General features: G+C 36.6%; 3 protein-coding genes across 14 annotated transcripts; 1 reads left to right on the top strand and 2 right to left on the bottom strand.

Annotated features, from left to right (window-relative positions):
* Positions 1–472: 472 nt before the first annotated feature.
* Positions 473–6,514, bottom strand: LOC122309930 (glutamate receptor 3.2-like). 9 transcript variants are annotated; one of them, XM_043123731.1, is made up of 9 exons: positions 5,996–6,508; positions 5,796–5,860; positions 5,018–5,555; positions 3,924–4,799; positions 3,451–3,785; positions 3,083–3,357; positions 2,281–2,312; positions 1,787–2,181; positions 473–1,106 (listed from the first exon to the last, which is right to left on the bottom strand). In XM_043123731.1, exons 3-9 carry the CDS (start codon positions 5,265–5,267, stop codon positions 630–632), a joined length of 2,640 nt encoding a protein of 879 aa, XP_042979665.1. In that variant the 5' UTR covers positions 5,268–5,555; positions 5,796–5,860; positions 5,996–6,508; the 3' UTR covers positions 473–629. The 9 variants fall into 9 exon arrangements, with proteins under 9 accessions (XP_042979665.1, XP_042979660.1, XP_042979662.1 ...); XM_043123726.1 differs by having other exon boundaries at positions 3,451–4,799; positions 5,018–5,303; positions 5,440–5,555; positions 5,996–6,507; XM_043123728.1 differs by having other exon boundaries at positions 3,451–4,799; positions 5,018–5,303; positions 5,461–5,555; positions 5,996–6,507.
* Positions 6,515–12,720: 6,206 nt separating this feature from the next.
* LOC122311259 (probable protein phosphatase 2C 27) lies at positions 12,721–15,747 on the top strand. Of its 4 annotated transcripts, none has more exons than XM_043125739.1 (5): positions 12,721–13,011; positions 13,580–13,811; positions 13,920–14,114; positions 14,236–14,441; positions 15,043–15,747. In XM_043125739.1, exons 2-5 carry the CDS (start codon positions 13,647–13,649, stop codon positions 15,599–15,601), a joined length of 1,125 nt encoding a protein of 374 aa, XP_042981673.1. In that variant the 5' UTR covers positions 12,721–13,011; positions 13,580–13,646; the 3' UTR covers positions 15,602–15,747. The 4 variants fall into 4 exon arrangements, with proteins under 4 accessions (XP_042981673.1, XP_042981671.1, XP_042981672.1 ...); XM_043125737.1 differs by having other exon boundaries at positions 12,721–13,072; XM_043125738.1 differs by having other exon boundaries at positions 12,721–13,129.
* Positions 15,748–17,013: 1,266 nt separating this feature from the next.
* Positions 17,014–19,296, bottom strand: LOC122310074 (F-box/kelch-repeat protein At3g17530-like). Its single transcript, XM_043123960.1, has 2 exons — positions 19,272–19,296; positions 17,014–18,239 (listed from the first exon to the last, which is right to left on the bottom strand). The coding sequence occupies exons 1-2, from the start codon at positions 19,294–19,296 to the stop codon at positions 17,014–17,016; spliced, it is 1,251 nt and encodes a 416-aa protein (XP_042979894.1).
* Positions 19,297–19,413: the final 117 nt, after the last annotated feature.

Here is a 19,413-nt window from a genome sequence, read left to right as displayed (position 1 = left end):
GAAGCTTGTGCGAAATTTTGATAAAGAGAAACTGGTGTTCTGCAACCAATTTGATTTCCGTGTGAAGAATCGAAGATAGGCCAGAAGGTTAGGATGCACTGCAAAGAACTAGAAAGGGAGAAAATGGGAGAGAACACGTGGGGAAGAAAATGAGAGAGGGAAAATAAAAGGACAACAGTTGAAAATTAAAATATAGTAAAATAATCAATTGATAAGTATATAATAACCCTCCAATTTGAAAGAAAACATAAAAACCCTGTAGCTCAAAACTTCCAATTGTTTCGTTTGCTAAAACCAATACAGCTCTAATTTACACAGATTTATCATTTTATACATTTGGCTTGACTTTTGATGAGGGCAATACCAATGCTCTTACTCAAAAAGAAAATAAAGCATCACTATTTTTTCATCATTTTCAAAAAAATATATGTTAAAATAATAATTATCATAGATACATACGTACACTCCTATATTTCCAAATGCATTTCTCTTTGTATATATGCCATCAATTAGTTCAGATAGCTACAGCAAAACAAAATTAGTTAAAACAAGATCTCAACATGCACACTTCATTAGCAGTTCTTATCAAGCCGGTGCAACCAAAGTGCAAGTTTTTTGAAAGCCATGCCTCAAATCTCATGCATCTCTCGTCTTTCCCAAGAAGCCTCAGTTCCCCTAGAAGAATTCCTGAATTCATCTTCATTTCCATTCCCATAATTATACATATCCTTTCGTTTTCTTTTTGACTTACTCTTCCACACTTCTTCCTTCTCGTCTGCAAATGACAAAAATGTCTGAAGGCGCGCAGAACGTGAGCTGCCAGCTCTAGAACTAGGATCAGTTTCTTCAGGGACGTGCCGGGCATACTGGCGCATTATCAAGCAAAAGTAGACTATCAGAGCGAGAAAAAACGCTATCCCACAGATGAGAAATAGCCCCAAGAAGCTTTGTAGTTCAAACTTATCTGCCACAGGATCGGTTGGCTGTGAAGCACAAGCCTTTCTCGACAACCACTTGTTGTGGATCCTCTGAAGCTCACCGTTCTCTGATAGACTGAGTATGGCAGTAGACATGTCAACCGCTAATGGAGAGTCTCTAGGAAATGCCTACCAAAAAAAAAAAGTAGAAAACACGAGATGCTGAGAAAATTCCCATGCAAGAGTCTTCAGTGCTCCATTTCTACTGGTTTATGGTTTAATGGAAGATTGACTATGCTTAAGAAGAAATCAACTTGAGCAAAGATGCATTCCAATGCCAATGAACATGAGTTTTTCAGTGCTCTATTTACTATTTTCCACAGCAACAACACCCAGGGGGAGGATATGGTCAACCTTTAACAGAAAAAAGTCTTACACCCAAAATGAATCAATGATCATTCATTTATTTCTCTTGAAGAGAAGAATGCCACCAGGTCTTGGTGTAAATACTTCAGTCGCTAAGTAAGTCGTCATATATATGTTTTTTTTTTTTTTTTTTTGTTTATAGGTTCACAGTTCACATTCTTCCGATCTAATAATTACAGGAATATGGTTCTGTCCTCCTTAATTACTATGCATAAATATTCTGCATAATTTTTATTTTACTTCAATTTGTTAATATCTTCTATGCTTTTCAATTCACTTCTGTTAAAACTAACCTGCATAACCATCAAGCTGCAAGCATTTAGAATCCAACAAAATAAATTTCCCAAGTTTCTATCAAGGCAGTGTAAATTTGAAGATAACAAACCAATTTGATCAAACAGGTATAGAAATGAAAACACGAAACAAAATTCAGATATACTCACAAATCCCCACCCGCTTTTGGTGAATTCTTGGCCTCGAACTGAGAATCTGCAGTGGTCTGATAGGAAGAGCTCCATATATGGCTGTTCATCAACCACAGCAGCAACAGTTCCTCTCTCGAGGGCAACGGCACATTCTTCTGGTGAGCCAAGAGCAACTAGTCTAGATTTTGGGATGTTGAGTTCATCAGTCAAATAGTTTTCAGCAAAAGATCCTACTTGGAATCCTATAGGTTCATTGCTAGTCACCAAGGCATCAATTCCTGTGATGGGAGAGGAAAGCTGTTGCGCTGTGAGGATTGATGTTAGGCTTGCGGTATAACTTGAGTTGATTATGAGAACCACAAAAAGCCAGATGATAAGCACAATGCGACCAAGTGTACTCACTGTATTTTCTCCTGAAAATGTGAAGAAATCCAGACTTGGCATTATTGGCTAAGCTACCATCAAAATCTAGGAAAAGATACATCATAGAATGTCAAAGTGGAGAGACTTACTATGTGCAAAAAACATAGTAGAGAAGCTAAACCTGCAAAGAGAAGGAAAATGAAGGTAAAGGAGTTACAGAAATAAACAGTGGGAAAGTTACAAGTTGAACAGTAAATGATGCAAGACAACTTATGCGATTCTTCAACAGGATGAATCGTGAAAACACAGAATCCAAAATTCACATGGTCTGAAATATTATGAAGACACAGAATCCCGAGTAAAAAATCCAGTCAAGCCAAACCAACCCCCCACCCCCCGTGTCCCCAAAAAACAGGGCAATGTCCAAAGTTCAACACGCATGCTCTAGCTGAAAATCATGTATGTTCATGCATAATTCACAAAACAATGAGTCATATAACCTAGCAGAACAATGAAAAAAAGCTTGCCATTTCAAGAAACCGTCCTATGAATGCTGCTGATTGGTAGTGACATGATAAGCATTTGAAAAGACAATCTCATGTAAACGTCCCGTGTATTTGGCTATGCCTAGTATTATGAATAAAACTTCTTGATTCCCAATCAAAAAGGAAGACTAAGTAGGGTGGGGATACAGGAAATAGGAGGGAAAGGGCTGTGGATGATATACGTCTGCAGGACTAAGAAGGTTGTTGAGAAAATTTGAATCCTAGTCCATCCCTTCTAAGATCTGCGGGTCTCATTCATTTAAGCTAGACTAGTTTCGTTTATTTGTTTTTCATATTTAACAGAAGTTAAATGCTGGCTTTTCCTTCAAATAAGAAAGTCAATCGTGGATTTACGTACACAAAAACCTACAAGTCATATCTCCACTGTACTAAGCTAAGCACTCACCACATAATTGTGACTAGCTGTTTCTTTGGAGGCCCACGGAAATCATCATTTATTCTATGTTCAAGAATCCACACAACAGTTCCAACAATAAGGAAAAAAGCTGCTGTGACAACCCACATCCATGGAGTAAATGGTCGTAAGAATGCCCAAGCTCTTGAAAACTTTTTGATTGGGGCTACCACAACTAGTCCTGACTCTATATACGGCTGAGTAAAATCCACACTCTTTGTTCTGTTTGTGACAATTGCAATGTCACCAACAGCTGCGTCAAAAGCCTACAAAGAAAGTTTACAAGATCAGATGGAGCAACATGCTCAATTTATCCCTAAGAAAAAATTTAGAACAGTTTCTCAATAAATTATACTAACATTAGTTGCGACCATATTTACGAGCTCATTGAAGTTTGGATTCTTATGACCATCTCCAAACGGAATGAACATGTGTGGAACTGCATAAGGAAGCAAGTTTATAGCGGCAAGGAATACATCCACGCAATATCCTTGAACTTTATCAGTACCATTTACTGATGACAGCAAAACAAAGTTACTGTAACTAACTCGGTTTGGAACTCCTATTCTCAATTGCTTTCCGTTGTTTGGAAAAACCCACCCACGAGGCTTCTTTGTTGTTCCCCCAGGCCATACCACACTGTCTAATTGCTGGCTTGAAATTGAGCGGTTGGGTGGTCTCGCATAAAGTATCTCTGGGGTCACAACAGATAACCCAGAATAATTAGACCAGTATCCAATCTGCCTATAGCCATTTCCAATCATGTTAAGGATATCATATGCAGGACGAAAAGGAGATCTGTCAGAATTGAATTGAATAGGTCCTGTCAAACCTGTCATATTGGTCTGCAATATGTTGTTAAGCAATTGCTTCCCCCCATCAAAAATGCTTAATGCACCAAGATTCAGAGCCCCTCCCCTCATTTGACTTAAACTTGTAATGTTGGAGAATGACATGGTACCTCCCTGATCAAAAAACAACTTTATTGCACGAGCAAGCATCCGAACGGTATCATAGGCATATAGACCATAAGGGTTTAATCCGATAGAACCATTACTCAGGTTGTGCCACTGTGAAATAAAAGACCTTTTACTTTCTGAATCAGGTGTGTGTGGACTAAGTGTCAGGACTCCTTGGATAGAGTTTGCAGTTTTTGAAGAAAGTGGTGAAGTTGAATCCAAAACAGTGGATAGCCAAGTGGTTGCTATCCAAACATACCCAGTCTCCATCATCCCAAGATTCTGGGCCTCATCAAAAACCAAGAGACCTGTCTTGTAGAAGGTATGTAGAACAATTACTCTAGCTTCCATCATTCGAACTTTCACTAGTTGATCCTTAACCTCCCTTCGCGTTGCTGTGGGGTCAGGAGGAAGTGCTGCTTTATAAGAAATTTTGCAGCGTCTTTCTGCAAGTTTATCACCTAAAGCAATAACACCATTTCGGCTCTGATCATCATCACTAAAAACTGCAACAACCTCTCCCCAACCAAAGTAACTAATCATATCTGCAATCGCAGTCATCTGGAATTGATCATTGGGCGCTGTTTGAATGAAGTAGGGGTATTGCAGGGGCGAGAGGGTAGGGTCCAGTGCCGTGAATGACAATAATGGGACATGAAGTTCATTTGCAATATGTGAGAGTACATGAGCCATTACAGCATTTTGTGGACCCAGTATAGCTACGGTATCAGTCTCCATGTACTTTAATGCTGTGATCAATAAAGTAATTTGAATTGTGAATGGTATAATCCCACCAAGAGGAAGAACTTATAATGAAAAAGAAACAAAAACTGAGGAAACCCCATGTAAGAAATAATTAGACCAAACTGGGAAGACGGACAACTAAAATAAGAACAGGCCAGAAGTATTTATGGAGAAAAGAGAGAGAGAGAGAGAGAGAGAGAGAGAGAGAGAGAAAAAAACTTACCTCCCATGATGCCAAGAAATCCACTGAAGTTGGAATCATGCAGAAGTATAGACAATTTGCGTCCACCAAGAATGCTCGGATCGGAATTTACATCATCCTCAGCAGCCTTCATGGCAACCCTCGCTACTTTCCCATTGATAGTGCTAAATGTGAAAATAGCTCCAACTTTTACAACATCAGGTATGAAAGCCTCCGCTGAGAATGCTCCAGTACAAAGAACGAAAATTGACACATGCCAAACCAGATTCATGGTGATATTAATTGATGAACCTCACCACAGACCGTCCTATATGAAACAGAACAAACATGCGCAATGAAAGTGAAAAGAGGAAACACTCGAACAAAACTATCAAAACAGGCCGGATGTCTCCCACATCGGCAATATAAGCAACTCAAGCTAGGACGGTGGGATCGATAATGACCAGAAAATTAAAGAACACCACCTACGCATCCTTGTCCCAGGCTAGCGATAACTTTAACAAACTCCAAAACACAGAGATATTGAAAAGCACTGGGAAATCGAAATTCGAAGGAAGTCCTGAAAAAGAAAAGAGAAATAGAACGACCCATTCTAAGGCCTGACGTACGGGGAACAAAGGTAATCAAATAATTGAATTTACGATTTGCTTGAAAAGCAACAGGCAGACAACAAAGAACAAAAAGCACAATTTTGTCTTAATAAAGCAGCAGATTATATATAAGAAATACCCATCTTATGCTTAGCAAGCAAAGAGAAATTTCAGGTGACTGCAAAAGCTCACACCGAAAACATACTCACCTCAAAACTCAGAGAACAGCAGAAGGGAATCAGCGGTAGAGCTTTGGGGCAAACAACCAACCATTCTAAAAACAAGGAAAAATATATTAATCAAAGAGCAGGTGCTAAAATGAGAGCAGCATATATATATATATATATATTAGAGAGAGAGAGAGAGAGAGAGAGAGAGAGAGAGAGAGAGAGAGAGAGAGAACACTCACAAGAGGAAAACTTGAGTGTCCCCAGGAAGGGAGGAACAAAACCACTTCGCTCAGCAACGGGCACCTTTTTCATTATTTAACTATGGCGAGAATACTTGGTAAGTTGGGTTTCCACCACTTTGTCATTGTGGAGGGATACGGACTACACTGTTCAGTCACTCACTCCGAATGGCACTGTTGAATTCTTTTGGAGATAATGGCAGACAATGCAAAAAACTGGAAGTCCGCGCATGTGGTGGTGCCAAGAATAGAAGCCCCGTGCCAGAGAGGCTAGGGAATTACAATGAGCATGTTTCTCTCATGTTGCAATCATTTAGAAAGCAAACAAGGGTAGTGGTGGTGGTGAACGAGCGATGATGATGTTGAGTGAGGGCACCATGAACGGAGGTTTCTGGGTTTTGTTTTTTCATATTAGTAATTTTTTCTTTCCTGGTTATGCCTTTCGGCCATTTGGCTGATCGTAAAGGACATTCATACATGACTGGAGGTGACGAAAGGCGTATGGTGTTGAGGAAGGATGGAAAGCGTGGTTGGTATTGCCAGATTGGTCCTTGTGATTGGTTGGATAATGGTAAGGACAGCCCAATAGTTGAAAACGTCGTTTCTTTGGATCGTCTTAAGCCTGCTTTTCATTTTACCTGTTGTTATTTTCAGTGTTTTTGAGCGATTTTTAATTTTTTTTTATAAAGTCAAAAGTAAAAGGATTAAAGATTAAAGAAATTCATGTGATTTGCATTTTAAACAGAGAGGTGTTAGTTCCAATATGTAAAGCAAACCACATCAACTATATTAACATTTCAATCTAAATTATGTAGAAATACATTTTGCAAACTCTGACTATCATGAGTTTTCCATGATCGAGACATAAATATAAATAATAAAATATTTTAATTTTGGACTATTTAATTAAATATCTCGTAGATCTTTATTTATAATATTTTAAAAAAATACTTCTTTAATTATTAAATTTTAAAAAATAATTAATTTATCGGATAAATTGAAAGCCAACAATCGATGAGAATAGCATCTATGGTCACAAAATGCATTGCATTACATCAATCACTTTCTAGTAATAGAAGAGTGTGGAGTCACAAGAACTAGAAGCCTCCTAGGTTTTAACTCTAAAAATCCCATGCATCCTTCGCTCTATTCGTGGATCAATTGCATTGGTGTGAAGGATAACCTCTTCTCCTTGGGTTGCTTTAACTGCAGGACAGGGACCCAAGTTTCAGAGTACTGTGTTTTGTCCCAGCGAGGTCATGTCAGACTGTTTGCAGATGCAATTGTTACATATATTGGATTTACTTTAATTGATATATCATATCAAAATAAATTAATTTATAAAAATATTTTTATATATAAATATTTTTGGGCAATTTGGTAATTTTATTTTTATTATTGTTGGTCAACATTCTGCATCAAACTAGCAGCCAATTAGAATACAGATAAACTAATACCAACTTTATCTTAAAATAAAAAAAAAAAAATTAAAAAAATAATACCAACTTTAAATTCTTTTAACGTGAGAGTTGCTTTATCATGTGGATGGAGTAGGTGATATGATATGCCCTTACAATCTGTATTAGATTCTGACAGTCAGATAAATAGAATAGAGTATAGAGAATAATACGGGATTACGATGAGATAAACGTAAAGGGTTTTGTTATATATAAATATAATTACGTATTAATTTATATATTAAAATTAATTTATTTATATTTAAAATTTAAATTAATATTATTTTTAATAAAATTTATTTTTTAATCAATTATATTATATTAATATATAAATTAATACACAATTATATTTATAAGAGTATTTTTTCAAGAGAAATAATTTGTACAGTCAGTAAATGCAGTCGGCGTATAGTCGCTTTGAAAAAAATAAATTAATATAAAACTTATATGAAAAAAAAATTATTTTTATAACTTTTTTTTATTCATTCTGTATAATTATGAAAAAAAAAATATTTTTATAATTTTTATTTATTTATTCTGTACAATCAACTGCATACCGATTGTATTTATCGATTGTATCTGATAAAATCCTTTTTCCAAACATAAATATCGGAGAGAGTCAGCAGACCTTTTTGCCCTCTGCTGTTTTGGGAAGTAATTGCAAGTGAAGTGGGTCCAAGGAATCCTTTCTCTTACATTTTGGATGTTGTTCCTTGTCTCGTCTCGCTGTCCTGAGCATTCGTTTTCCTTCGGGTGTTGTGCTTTCGTTTCGACAGAGCATCATGTGCCGTATATCGCTAAAGAATAATGATACCAGTACGGCAGTACTCGTGCAGTCCGTAAGAATTGTATAATTGTTTTGAAAACAAATATGATTTATTATTAAAAATTTATTTTTTTAATATAAATTTTGTATGTATTTATTTTTTAAAATAATTATACAATATTTATATTCTATTATATTTATTATAAATTATGATATTAAATATATAAATTTATTATGAGTTATTATTTATTTTCGTGAACCACCGTATCAAAGAAATGAATTGATTCAATAATAAGAATGGGTTATTTCAAAATATAGGATATGAATTTAAATTACATGGCTATATTTTGATGTTTTAATTTTAAAAATATACGGAATTAAAATATCATGATCTAAATCAATAACTACCAATTGAAATTAGGCCTGTGCAAAATAACCGCTGGGCCACACTACCCGCACAAACCGATTGGATCGAACTCGCTAACGTCGGGTTGAGTACATGTCGGTTTCGACAACCACCCAATCCGACCAATTTCGGACGACACCGACTCAAGACCATTACAGATAATCACTCCACTCTTTTTTCTCTAAGTCGAATCAGATCGAGTTAAGGCAACGGCAGCGGCAGCGGAAAAGTTTGGGACAGTGACAGAAGCTTACCCAAGGCAGCAGAGGACATTGTGGGGAAGACGAGGCACGCAACTCTCGTTCCAGGCAATCAAACCAAGGTCGGTGATGGTGACAAAAACTCTAGAGGAAAGACAGTGTTATGCCGAGAGGGGAACAAGCCGGTGGTTGGCCGACATGGAGGATGCACGGCTGACCTGGGTGGTGTGGCGAAACTGCTGTTGATCTACATGGCCAAGAAACAGAAACAGAGAGGTCGGCGATGGCGACAAAAACTCTAGAGGAAAGACCATGTTATGCCGAGAGGGGAACAAGCCGATGGTTGGCCGACATGGAGGAGGCACGGCTGACCTGGGTGGTGCGGAAAAACTGTCGTTGATCTGCACTGCCAAATAACAGAGAGAGAGAGAGAGAGAGAGAGAGAGAGAGAGAGAGAGAGAGTGAGTGATGAGAGAGAGAACAGAGAGATCGGAATGGCTTTTTAGGGGAAATGTCAGGTCATACGGGTTCGACCCGATTTGGTTTTATTCGGATCGGGTCAATTCATCATTTTGTTTTGTTTGCTCCTTTTCGGGTCGGGTCGGACCCAAACCCGGTTTGGCCTGGTCGGGTTGCAGGCCTAATTGAAATGTTAAATAGATGTGTTCAAACCAGTGACCTTTCTTTGAGAATGAAGGTGTCCAACCACTTGACCATAAATGTTACTTGGTCTTTTAAGTGAAATATTATAACCTTTAAACCATCAACTGTTAAGATTTGTGATATTTTACATGGTATCACTTTATTTTTTATAATAGAGGATGAGACCTACGAATTTCATTCATTCCATTCTCTCATATTTTCAGTCATTTACACAATTTTATAGAGAAATCTATAAGAAAAAATTTCATAATTACTATCTGCAATTAGTGATTTTGTTATATCTTGAAGGTGAGTTGATTATAATCCAGGAACAAACTCTTTTAAGTGGGGGTAATTATGACTTTAAAGACAATGTTCTACACGCTTCAAAATCGCATTTATTTTTTTAGATTACTATATCTGCACAATTTTCTTCAACATATTAACAATTACAACTACCATTTCCATGAAAGTGAAAATCTCATGTAAAAGTGTTTCTGTTTTGCCACTTAGGTCAGTTCACCCCTCCGCCAAACTTATTCATGTTTGTCAATATAAGGCTACAGGCAAGCAATGGCTATCAGGCAACCAAATAACCAAAAATTGTTGAAATTAGGTTAACGTTAATGCAAGGAAAGGCGACTTCCTGGTGAAAGAAGTCCCTCCCAAAAAATTCTAAGTATAATTTAAAAAAAAAAATGTATATATTCAATTAAAATATTAACTCAATGAAAGAACATAAAAAATATCAAATATATATTATGTCATTCTTAGTTTTAAAAGTATTTAACATAATAATTATTTCATGTACTCGCATTTTAAGAATATACTTCTCTCTTATCATTATTAATTTAATTTATAACGTGAAAATTATAAATAGCAAAATTTAATTTTCGAGTGTTCATCCTTTGAAGAGGTAAGGGGTTACTATTTTTCCAAATGTGTGAATTATTTATAGAACTTTATTGATAATAATGATTATAATTGCCTCTAAATCTCGTTTGGATATTAAGAAAATATGTAAATAGTAGTGAAATAGTTTAAATTAAAATTTTTATTTGATTTTAGGAATGAAAGAAAAATTTAAATTTAAGAATATCTGATAATACATGAGAACAGTTGTATTCTTAAATAGGTTCTAAGAGTTTCAATCATGTATTATTTGATAAAATTCTCTCTAAATAAAAAAATTTCTAATAAAAATTAAGTCAGTTATTAATTAAAAAGGCGGTATAAAATCTGAGTAGTCATTTTATTTTGTAAAACTAGATGAATTTTTTTAAATAAAAATATAATGTAAACATTAAAAAATTGATTTAAATTTACTTTTTAAAATAATAAAAAAAAAAACCTCAAACAAAATTTTAACCTTAGATAAACCCATTGAGCCGGCCTTGAGAATCATCGTGAGTGGCAAGGAACCTTAAATGACGAGGCTTGTCTCATCAAAAGTTCATGTCGATAAGACAAGTACGGTAAAGATACTTTCGTTGGCTGGACGGTGGACACTATCAACTCAAATATCGTATCCTCCATAAAGACTTCACAATGTAAGGCATCTTGATGCTTATAAATACACTCCTAGGTATGCATTGTGATTAAGATCAAATTGATTAAGAGATCAAAGATTTTCTCTAACTTAACCATTAGAGGTATCCTCATTAGATTCACCCAAAGTTGTTTATCTGATTGCAGGTTGCCGGAGAAGCGTTGCAGCACCGTTAAGAATTGCATCAACAGTGAATATGTAATTGCAAGGTCTATAAAAGAGAGCATCAGATGATTTGAAATATGAAAATATACATCAAAGTGAAATGGTGCAAGGAGTGGAAAAAAAGGTCTTTGTGGGATCTTAGCTACAGGAAAATAAAAGTTTGATGGATGCTTGACAGCAAATTTGGACGGTTCCAAAAAAATAAAAACTAGCATGTCGGCATTCATCAACACATACAAAACATAATGAATGTGGCTTTATATATAGAGCCACCACTTCTCTTTCCTAAATTGATACTCTAACTACAACTATCTATCTTTCAAGATATTTTGGCAAGAGTGATATTATATACATTTATTTTTAAATATTTTTTATGCACTCTACTTATATGAATGATTACCTCAATTTTTTTATAAAAATTATATTTACAGTTACTTTTGTATACTCTTTTACGCATTCTATTGATATGATTAGTTATGCATTAAAAAAATTAATGCAACTAATCACATCAGTGTAGTGTGTAAAAAATACATAAAAATAACTATATATAGAATTACTTTTTTTGTTTTGGAAATTTTGAGAAAACTTCCTCCATTCTTCACTTGGATTTTCTTGCTCTTTATAATCCAATGCTGGAAAAACAAAGTGGAGGGCATCTAAACTTCACAAAGGTAGGAAGGACAAGCATGCATAGAATCATGAAGCTTTTTTATTTAATTGTAACCCTCGAGTCTTTTTTGTAACTACGGTTTTCTTCCATTATAAATGTGGGTTATTAATAAAATTGGAATACCTTCTCTCTTTCTTAAATAAAAAAATAAAATAAAAATTATGCAACTGCACCAGATACATACGAACCAGATGTTGTAAAAGAAATAGATAGAGAGCTAAGGATGAAGCCGGCCCAAGATAGTGCGGATGAATGGCAAAAATGAAACCTTGGCCCACATCCACAACTTGGTCCGTCTCTAAAATTGCCCTCTTGAATAATCATCTCCGAATCTCTTGACATCAAGCACAAGACATGCGACTGACTCTACCGGTTGTTGGATTTCTTTAAATCCATCATTCTCAATTTTTTGGTTTGGAATTGTTGCATTGTGATGGATTTGGAATCTATTTCTTACTGTTTAAAACTTTTGAGATAATTGTGTATATTATATATATATATATATGTGAATAATTTTATTTAAAAGCCTTCACGCTATACACAATTAATGTGTTATAATTTAATTTATAAAATAAAATTTAAAATTTAAATTTTATAAATTAAATTATAAAAAAATGATAGTTGCAGTCGTGAATGTATAAAAATTGTATAATCACTTTTAAAAATAGTAATAAATACAGAATTTTTATAAAAGATATTAATTTTTTAATAATAAATTTTAATATTTTTTAAAATAATTATACAACACTAACCTATTTTATAGTTATAAATAATATTACTCTTATAATATGCTGAATGTGATATATACACACGCCTGAGTTTCAATTTGCCCGTCCACGCGAATCCAATGTGCCTCGCGTTGTCAACCACTGTCAACAACCTTAGACTTTGGGTGAAAACCTCAAGTAGGCTGTCGATTTTCCCCCACCTTCAAGGATCCAACGGCCAGGATATTCCAGCCGCAAATATTGAAGAACCTCCTCCTAATCTAGAACGGAAAACAATGTCAGCAAAACTCGTCTTTATTCATTAAAAAGAATAAAGCTTTTTGTTCGGCACTAATAACAGTCGCATCGGTACTCGGTTGTCCTAGCCCTTTCAAATGATCCTTGTTCTCATCATTTCGGTTTGAAAGCTTCGGATCCTTTTGTGGCTTTCTGGGTATCTCTCTCCTTTTTCATTCGTCTTTCTTTTCAAGGATTGTCCCCGGCTTACCATTATTGTACGTCAAGTACTCTGATAACACTATCTTCTCTACTTTGTGTTTGAGAATAATTTGGTATATCTTTATCTTTATTATGTTCTGTTTTTTGTCTTCTTTTTCTTTAGTTTAAATCATTTGCGATTAACAGCTTTAAGTTATGGAATCTTCTGAAATTCGATATGTGGGTTCTGGTTTTCGGTGATTGCGGTTTTGGATTCTTATAAAATTTTGTGAAAGTTTGTTGTTGTCTATTGGTTTTTTTAACCTTTTTATTCTTTCTTTTATGGGTTTCGTTGGAGCTGGGTGCCTTGATCTTAGCTTAACTTGGTTTGACATGATTATGGGGCTAGATTTCTACCCAGGTTTTCCCTCATAGATGATAAAGAAAGTATAATCCTACAAGAACTGAAATTAAAAAGCTTTTCGCACCCCCTTTTCCTGTTCATTTACTTTCTTCCTTTTACCGGGAATTGTTCATTTATCCAATATTAAAAGCTCAGTTTTAATTGCTCGTTTGTGACTCAGATTGAATGGATTCAAGTTTTAGAATAGCAAAGTGGCTACAGGGACCGAATACCCACCTTTTCTTTCCATGTTAGAAGAAGGTTACAGCAAAGGGACTGCCAACCCAATGATAGATGATAAGTCGGAAACTGTTGAGAGCATAAAAGTAGTGAACACGGGAAAACCTCCTCGGCACCTCCCACCAATACGGCACTGCATGAGTTCGGCTCAATTGCCATCTGCTGCTGATTTGGTGAGAAAACCTATACTTTCAGGAATCCAGCTAAGATAACTGTCCATCTTCCTTTCATGTTGAATTTGTATTGCATTTGATTTCCTGCCTTTGGACCCCCTTGCTTAGGAATTGGATATTGGGATGGTCAGCACAAAGTCACCATCAGATGGAAATATCATGTTTGAACCTGTTTTTCGTTCTGGAAGCTGTTCGGAGATCGGACCAAAACCATATATGGAGGATGAGCACATCTGTATCGATAATCTTCTTGAACATCTAGGTCCAATTGAACACTTTTCTTCTCCTGGAGCTTTCTATGGGGTCTGTAACTAAATTTTCGGACTTGTCTATTTAGAAATTATAGTTCTGACTTGTCGATACTTCAAGCATTATATCAACGAATAAACGATGTAGCTTGTTGATCATTATTGTCCTGCTGCAGGTCTTTGATGGCCATGGGGGTGTAGATGCAGCTTTGTTTATCAGAGAGAACATTCTTCAATTTATTCTTGAGGACTCTCATTTCCCCATTTGTGTAAAGAAGGCCATTAAGAGTGCTTTTCAGAGAGCTGACCATGCTTTTGCTGATGCTGATTCTCTTGATAGTTCCTCTGGCACCACCGTCCTGACTGCCATTATTTTTGGAAGGTAATTGCTGTTTCTGGTTTGAACTCGCTATCTGTGCTGTTGTTTCTGAAAATTTTCGTGGTTGAATTCAAGTCTCATCACAAATTCAATAAGATTTAGTAGTTGACTATGGCTGTCTATAGTATTTGTCATCTGCATTGTCATTGAGGCTTCTGATACATGTCTATAAGGAATAATAATTGATCAGCAGTTAATGAAGAGATATTGATGCGTATATGTGGAGGAAAATGGTTATTGTATAGCTGAGTTGGACTTTGAAAATATCATGTCTACTCTTTAACTCTTATCTAGATACCTTTCTTGGCTAAACCCTGGGATAGAACTTCACTTGCCAATTAACAACTGCACGTTGGCGGCTGGCAATAATATGATTGATGTGAAATTTTGGTTGGGAACATGTGAGTAATGTTTTCATCTCTGAGTTTCTTTGTTATGACTCCCTAGTTCCTGAATAATGGTTGGGACAGGTGAATTCTTCATCTTCTTCTTTCTTTTCTATCTGGATGCAATGACTAATTTATTTAGCTTCTAAATTCTCTCTTATTTGTTCCACATTTCTATTGATAAAGCTATTGTGTTTGCGAATGACCGGTGCTTCCAGGGTGATGCTAATTGCCAATGCAGGGGATTGTCGAGCTGTGCTGGGGAAACGAGGTAAGGCAATTGAGCTGTCCAAAGACCACAAACCTGATTGCTCCTCTGAGAGACTAAGAATTGAGAAACTTGGTGGTGTTGTATACGATGGCTACCTTAGTGGTCAATTATCAGTGGCACGTGCCCTTGGAGATTGGCACATGAAAGGTCCCAAAGGTTCATCATGTCCGTTGAGTGCAGAGCCAGAGCTTCAGGAGATGGTCCTGAGTGAGGAAGATGAATTCTTGATACTAGCCTGTGATGGCCTGTGGGATGTAATGAGCAGCCAATGTGCTGTTACAATTGCAAGGAAGGAGTTGATCCTTCATAATGATCCTGAGAGATGCTCAAGGGAGCTGGTTAGAGAGGCACTTAAGCGCAATACGTGTGACAACCTGACAGTTGTTATTGTATGTTTCTCTCCAGATCCACCACCTCGGCTTGAGATCCCAAAATTTCAACTCAAGAGGTGTATATCGGCAGAAGGTCTAGACCTTCTCCAACAGGTATTGGACCGTAATGTATGATTAGATTTGATTAAGCCTATGATAATGATGTGCTACGAACACCCAAATATGGCTTGCGTTTGATTTAGCTTATGACTGGTTTAACAACATTGATCACGATGTTTACACTGCTCAAGTGATTATAATACTTTTGTCCTAGACGGTAATCTTGTGTCCTTTTGAAGATTCTTGTGCCACCCCAGGTACCCAAAAAACATGCAACGTTTGTCTCATCAGAAGTGTTATAATGGGTGTGTTTAAAGAATGCTTTAAATCAAACATGGAAAGTTGTATTTACAAACATTGGTCGCGCCTGAAGCATCATTATTACCATCAAATTTTGACTGTCAGACATCAAGGTGTCTCATCCTTTTACACTGACAACGGCCAACCTAGAAGATGAACCTATCTTCAATCTTCCTCTTTCACCCAGCCCCTTGGAAGGCCATGGAATGGGCTCTCACACCCTTCCCCAAAATCAAACCACAACAGGTTGCTCATACCAAGGGTGCTAAAAACTATTTGATTACATGTTTTTTCAAATGATTGGATGTGATCAATTCATCTCAAGGAAATTGCAGATTACACTCGTAAGGAATGGATAATTGTCAGAAGGGCAGGTAAAAACCTGCTGCAGTATGCAGCAAACAAAAGTAGACCTACAAAATCCCAAACCCCTCGCAAAAAAGGGTAAAAAAAACAGAAAAGCTACTCATCAGAAAAAAAGAAAAAGAAAAGACAAGCCTATCCCGATGACTATACGGTAACTCAAAACTTCAAAGAAAATACAATGAACTCGTGTACGCATGCCCGGCGAGAGAATCCTGGTGGAACCTGTTTTATCCTTCGCCTAGTCTGCAATAAAGAGAGCGGCTTTGAGAGAACCAAAAATGCCCAAAAGGAACACGCAGCAGCATCCAAAGATGATGAACAAAAGAGTGCAAAAAGACACTTTTCTTGGGTTAAGACAAAAAGGACTTAATTTTAGAGGGGAACGAACTGGGGTTTATGGGGGGAGGGACTATTTGGGGATAGGGATTTTCCTAGACTGCCCGATATTCTTTTTTTCCTTTTTTTTAATCAAAAAATTAATGATCCTAAAAGTGGTGAGGTACGTGCTACGTACTCATCCACAACCTTAACCAATTCGGCTTTATTCTAGATACCATCTGTCTTTTTTCTGTATTTTCTCTCGTTTTCTGTCATGATATATGGATCCTAATAATGATGACCCTTCTTCTTGTCCTCTCTAAACTTATTATGTGTTGTTGGAGAAAATGTGGGTCTTAGATTTAACCTAATAATGATGACCCTTCTTCTCGTCTCAAGACTGCAAATTTGATTTCTAAAAAAAACACTCCATTCTTACATTCAATTGTTTTCGTCCAAGTCTTTTGTTCCATTAGCACATCCCCATGACTCTGTTTAGGTAACTAGTCCCAACGAACAGGCCTGTTAATAAAAGTGAAGAAGGAAAAGGGAAGAAAGTATGCATCCTCTGACACCACTTCTTCAATCACGTTGACCCTCAGCTCTTGGCTCTCCACATTGTACACATACAACCTGTGGCAATGTAGTATCAGGATTGAAATCGGACAAGACTTTTCACTCTCGTTTATTATTGCTAGAGGTAGGAAATCATCACAAAGGAAAGTCCTCAAACTATGTGGTACGAAAGGCATCGATGAAAGAAGCAGCGTAAGCTGCTTCATCCAATATTGGTTTGTAGCATCCCTTAAGACCCAGAAATGAAATTCTTCTTTGGAAGCTGGATTGGCATAACAAAGGAATCCATTCGATACTAATAACTTGCAGTTGTACATTTCCATGAAGCATATGTTGGGTTTGCATGGCAACTCTATTCTGTCCCTAAGCTCCTCACTTGCTATGTCAATTGATGATAAAAATGCTGCTCCCTGTTTTTCATTTTCTCCTGGAATACTTTCGGCTATCCAATTCACAGCCCCATTACAGACAACTCTGTCAAAATATACCGCGGGTTGACTAGGAATAACAATCTGTGGGAGAGCAAAGCTCAATTCCCTCCAATCAGCATTCTCATTTTGGTCAATATTATGATTACGACCCAGAATAAATATATAGCACCTCATGCTATTATAAGTAATACAAAACCAAACCACCTTATACTTCTGGATGGAAGCATCATATGCCAATGAATAGTAGTTCTTTGAACGCCTTGGTGGCACATGGCCGGTGACAGTTTTTGTGCCTCCAGTGCAGGAATTATAGATGTGTAAATCGCTTCCAAATATAGATTTGTGAAGTATCAGCCCGTCGCAGGCATCTTCAATGCGAATGACTTCGCAGCAGTTGTGCTGTAATCTTCTACCCGTCAAAATGCCACTCTCAACTCCAAAAGTAAAAGCATGGTATTCAAACCAGGAATTCTTTTCAATGATGAACAACCGGTTAGATTTCTGGATGTCACAACGGAACTTGAGGAAGTTTGGATCACGAATCGTGCTTAGCCAACATTTTCCGACCCTTTTACAATGGACAAGGCTTTCTGTCGGAACCCTTGCTAATATCTGAAATAGGGCTTCTGGATCAATCTCCACGAAGCCATCTTCATTTTGAATGTCAGAATTAGATTCTATTTCCGTGTTGCTCAGCTGCACAACTGAAGTTTCCTCATGACCTGCAAATGATACGAGTTTCCGTGTTAACAAGAATTTAAAATGCACATAAAGAATCATGATGGACAATGCAAAAAGGACTCCCAACTCTTTTGCTCATGGAGATGCATATCACAGGTGAAGATCAATTAACAAACAAAACACACCTCTTATTTCTTGCATAATTTTCTTGATGGAAACTTGTTTCAATCGGAGAGAAATAATTGTGAAGACAAGCGTATATATAGTTACATATTTTCTTTTTTTGATGCAACTTGGCCTCCACAGGATGCCAAAGAAGATGGGTTCAACGGAAATAACAAAGTCCAATCCTAGCACTTCTATGTGTAGACATTCCTCTGACACTAGTCTTTGCGTCCTCCGTCCATTAATGCTGGGGAAACTACCTAGAACTTGGAATGGGTATGCACATTGGTGAGGATTGATGTGGCAATCAAGTACCTGAAATTACTAGGCGTATTATGTTTTCTGGGTAGCAATAGATTATTCCTCTGAGGATTTTAGACGTGCAGGTAGTCTTTACAAACTGTCCTGAATTGTTATCATATAATTCCTTTGCTGAAATACATGGTTACCAAAAGAAAAACAAGAAAATAGTATGGCAGGTATGACAAGATTAATCAAACTAACAAACAAAAAATGAGATTATCATACGTATCTTTCTCAAGTTAAAACCTAGAGAAAGTTCATAGGAAAAATCGCCTAACACTCGGGATTGGTTTCTTCTTCCACTTTGAGTCCTTGACCATGCCGTCTAAACTTACAAGCCAATCTTGCATGGATCTTGCCCAAAGCAAGAAAAGATTTACTTCCAAAATAAAGCGTCTCCCATTTTCTTGCAACCTATTTCCCAAAGCAAGAATCTGATGGGGCCTACGTCTTTGGATTGATCCTTCCTCATCTCTCAAGGTAAAGCATGCAAGTACATAAATCCAAAAACTGAAGTTCCTCTGCTACATTCATTCCTAAAATGTAGCATAACAAGGTACCCTACTGTACCATATTAGGACAAAATTTATGGATATCAGGTTTACCTTTTTGTGAACTTGTAGACGCCATGTATCCTTGGAGCGGGCAATCCAATTCTCACAACGATTCTTTGTACGTATCTTGTAAATTCTTTGAAATACAACAAAAAAGATTTCTTTATTATGAAGGTAATATGGGCTCTTAGCA

This window comes from Carya illinoinensis, chromosome 5, assembly GCF_018687715.1.
Source record: "Carya illinoinensis cultivar Pawnee chromosome 5, C.illinoinensisPawnee_v1, whole genome shotgun sequence".
Classification (NCBI taxonomy): Eukaryota; Viridiplantae; Streptophyta; class Magnoliopsida; order Fagales; family Juglandaceae; genus Carya; species Carya illinoinensis.
This window is presented reverse-complemented; position numbering and strand designations above follow the sequence as displayed.

What these genes read in the sequence shown, in the direction of transcription:
- LOC122310074 (XM_043123960.1), bottom strand. Translation starts at nt 19,296, where the DNA reads ATGGCGTCTACAAGTTCACAAAAAG. An exon ending in GTCTACAAGTTCACAAAAAG is followed by an intron (nt 18,240 to 19,271) that starts GTAAACCTGATA and finishes TATCATTTGCAG; the next exon opens with GTCATGAGGAAACTTCAGTT.
- LOC122309930 (XM_043123725.1), bottom strand. Translation starts at nt 5,267, where the DNA reads ATGAATCTGGTTTGGCATGTGTCAATTTTCGTTCTTTGTACTGGAGCA. An exon ending in CAGCTAGTCACAATTATGTG is followed by an intron (nt 2,313 to 3,082) that starts GTGAGTGCTTAG and finishes TTCTCTTTGCAG; the next exon opens with GTTTAGCTTCTCTACTATGT. An exon ending in TACTATGTTTTTTGCACATA is followed by an intron (nt 2,182 to 2,280) that starts GTAAGTCTCTCC and finishes TCACATTTTCAG; the next exon opens with GAGAAAATACAGTGAGTACA.
- LOC122311259 (XM_043125739.1), top strand. Translation starts at nt 13,647, where the DNA reads ATGTTAGAAGAAGGTTACAGCAAAGGGACTGCCAACCCAATGATAGAT. An exon ending in TGCCATCTGCTGCTGATTTG is followed by an intron (nt 13,812 to 13,919) that starts GTGAGAAAACCT and finishes CCCCTTGCTTAG; the next exon opens with GAATTGGATATTGGGATGGT. An exon ending in CTCCTGGAGCTTTCTATGGG is followed by an intron (nt 14,115 to 14,235) that starts GTCTGTAACTAA and finishes GTCCTGCTGCAG; the next exon opens with GTCTTTGATGGCCATGGGGG.